General features: G+C 35.5%; 1 protein-coding gene across 1 annotated transcript; it reads right to left on the reverse strand.

The window, feature by feature from the left end:
- Window positions 1–311: 311 nt before the first annotated feature.
- LOC145671466 (tRNA (uracil-5-)-methyltransferase homolog A-like) lies at window positions 312–1,097 on the reverse strand. The gene has a single exon (XM_081740658.1). It carries the CDS (start codon window positions 1,095–1,097, stop codon window positions 312–314), a length of 786 nt encoding a protein of 261 aa, XP_081596784.1.
- Between the last annotated feature and the right edge of the window lie 248 nt (window positions 1,098–1,345).

Here is a 1,345-nt window from a genome sequence, read left to right on the forward strand (position 1 = left end):
TTTTCAAACACATAAGATGAAATAGAGATGAATAAAACAATAGGTATATCATAAGAGAAAGACTTAATAAGGCACATAATATTAAGACATATGCTAACATAAATTCAGCAACCGCGATCATAAGCATGAACTCAACAAGATTAAATAACATAAAACAAAATATACATAATATATCGGCATAAAAATATTTTGTTTTCCCCTTCTGAACAAAATGTTATTATTCGAACAAAGTACTGATAATAGACAAAATCATAACGTTATTTAAAGTAAAATTACTTAAATACAACCTTCTCAAACTCCGTAATTCAAATCTAAGTTACATGTCCAAAAGATCCAATCAAACTAAATAAGGAGTCACAAACGAGAATATAGCCATCTTCAATTGTCAGATTCAACGTATCTATGCCAAGAATTTGAGCACATTTCTTAGCAAGAATAAATCCAATTCCTCCAGTGGCACAACACACATCTATGAAGGAAGTTTCTTCGTCAACTTCAACCACTTTCGTGATGGAAGTATAAAGCTGCTCTGTTATCAAAGCATTCACTTGAAAATAATAATCTGGAGATACTCGGAAATTCACGTCACATACAGTTTCTTTCACATATTCTTTCCCGAACAACAGCTGCAGTGGTGGAGGTTCTTCACCTTCTTCCTTTTCAGTGGAGATCAGGAAATAGAGCGATGTCATATTCAAACAGTTACCTTCTCTGTTTTGGAAATAATCTTTCAAATCATGCGTAATTTTCCTTATAGGCGAATGCTTCAGAAAGTCTGTAAGTCCATCATTCTTCTCTTTTCTTTCTTCTGTCCAATCTGCTAAATCCAAATTCCTCCTCGACAACAAATCCATCAGTCGCGTGAGTGAAGATTTTATTTCTTCATTATTCTCCTTCAACTGTTCTCCATAAGTAATATCCCACAAAGGTATTGTTGCCTGTTTTATTCTATCTTCTACAGGTAGCTTAACTTTCGCCTTTTTAGAATCCTTATCAACAGAGTTTTCCAATTTTCGTTTACGATGATCAGCTTCGGCAACTTCGGCTGAAAGAACTCGCTTCTTCCAACTGTATCCATTCAAGGTCTTCACTGCCATCTGTTGGTCTTCTTCAGTTTTAAAGATCAAATAAATCCAAGAACTCGCTCTCTTCGGCGACTTAATAATATGGCTTCCCAACTTCAAATCGTCTGTCAACAATTTCTTCAATTTCTCTAACCGGTATAATCTCGGTAGACCTTTCACTTCAATTTTGAATACGCCTGTAGTAGTAGTGGAAGTTTCCTTGACCGGAGATGACGGTTCTTCTTCAATTGTAGCATCTCTCGCATCACCATTCGTCACAG

This window comes from Thermobia domestica, chromosome 15, assembly GCF_964235325.1.
Source record: "Thermobia domestica chromosome 15, izTheDome1.hap1.1, whole genome shotgun sequence".
Classification (NCBI taxonomy): domain Eukaryota; kingdom Metazoa; phylum Arthropoda; class Insecta; order Zygentoma; family Lepismatidae; genus Thermobia; species Thermobia domestica.

Excerpts from the sequence above, each read along its gene's own strand:
- LOC145671466 (XM_081740658.1), bottom strand. The coding sequence starts at position 1,097 with ATGGCAGTGAAGACCTTGAATGGATACAGTTGGAAGAAGCGAGTTCTT.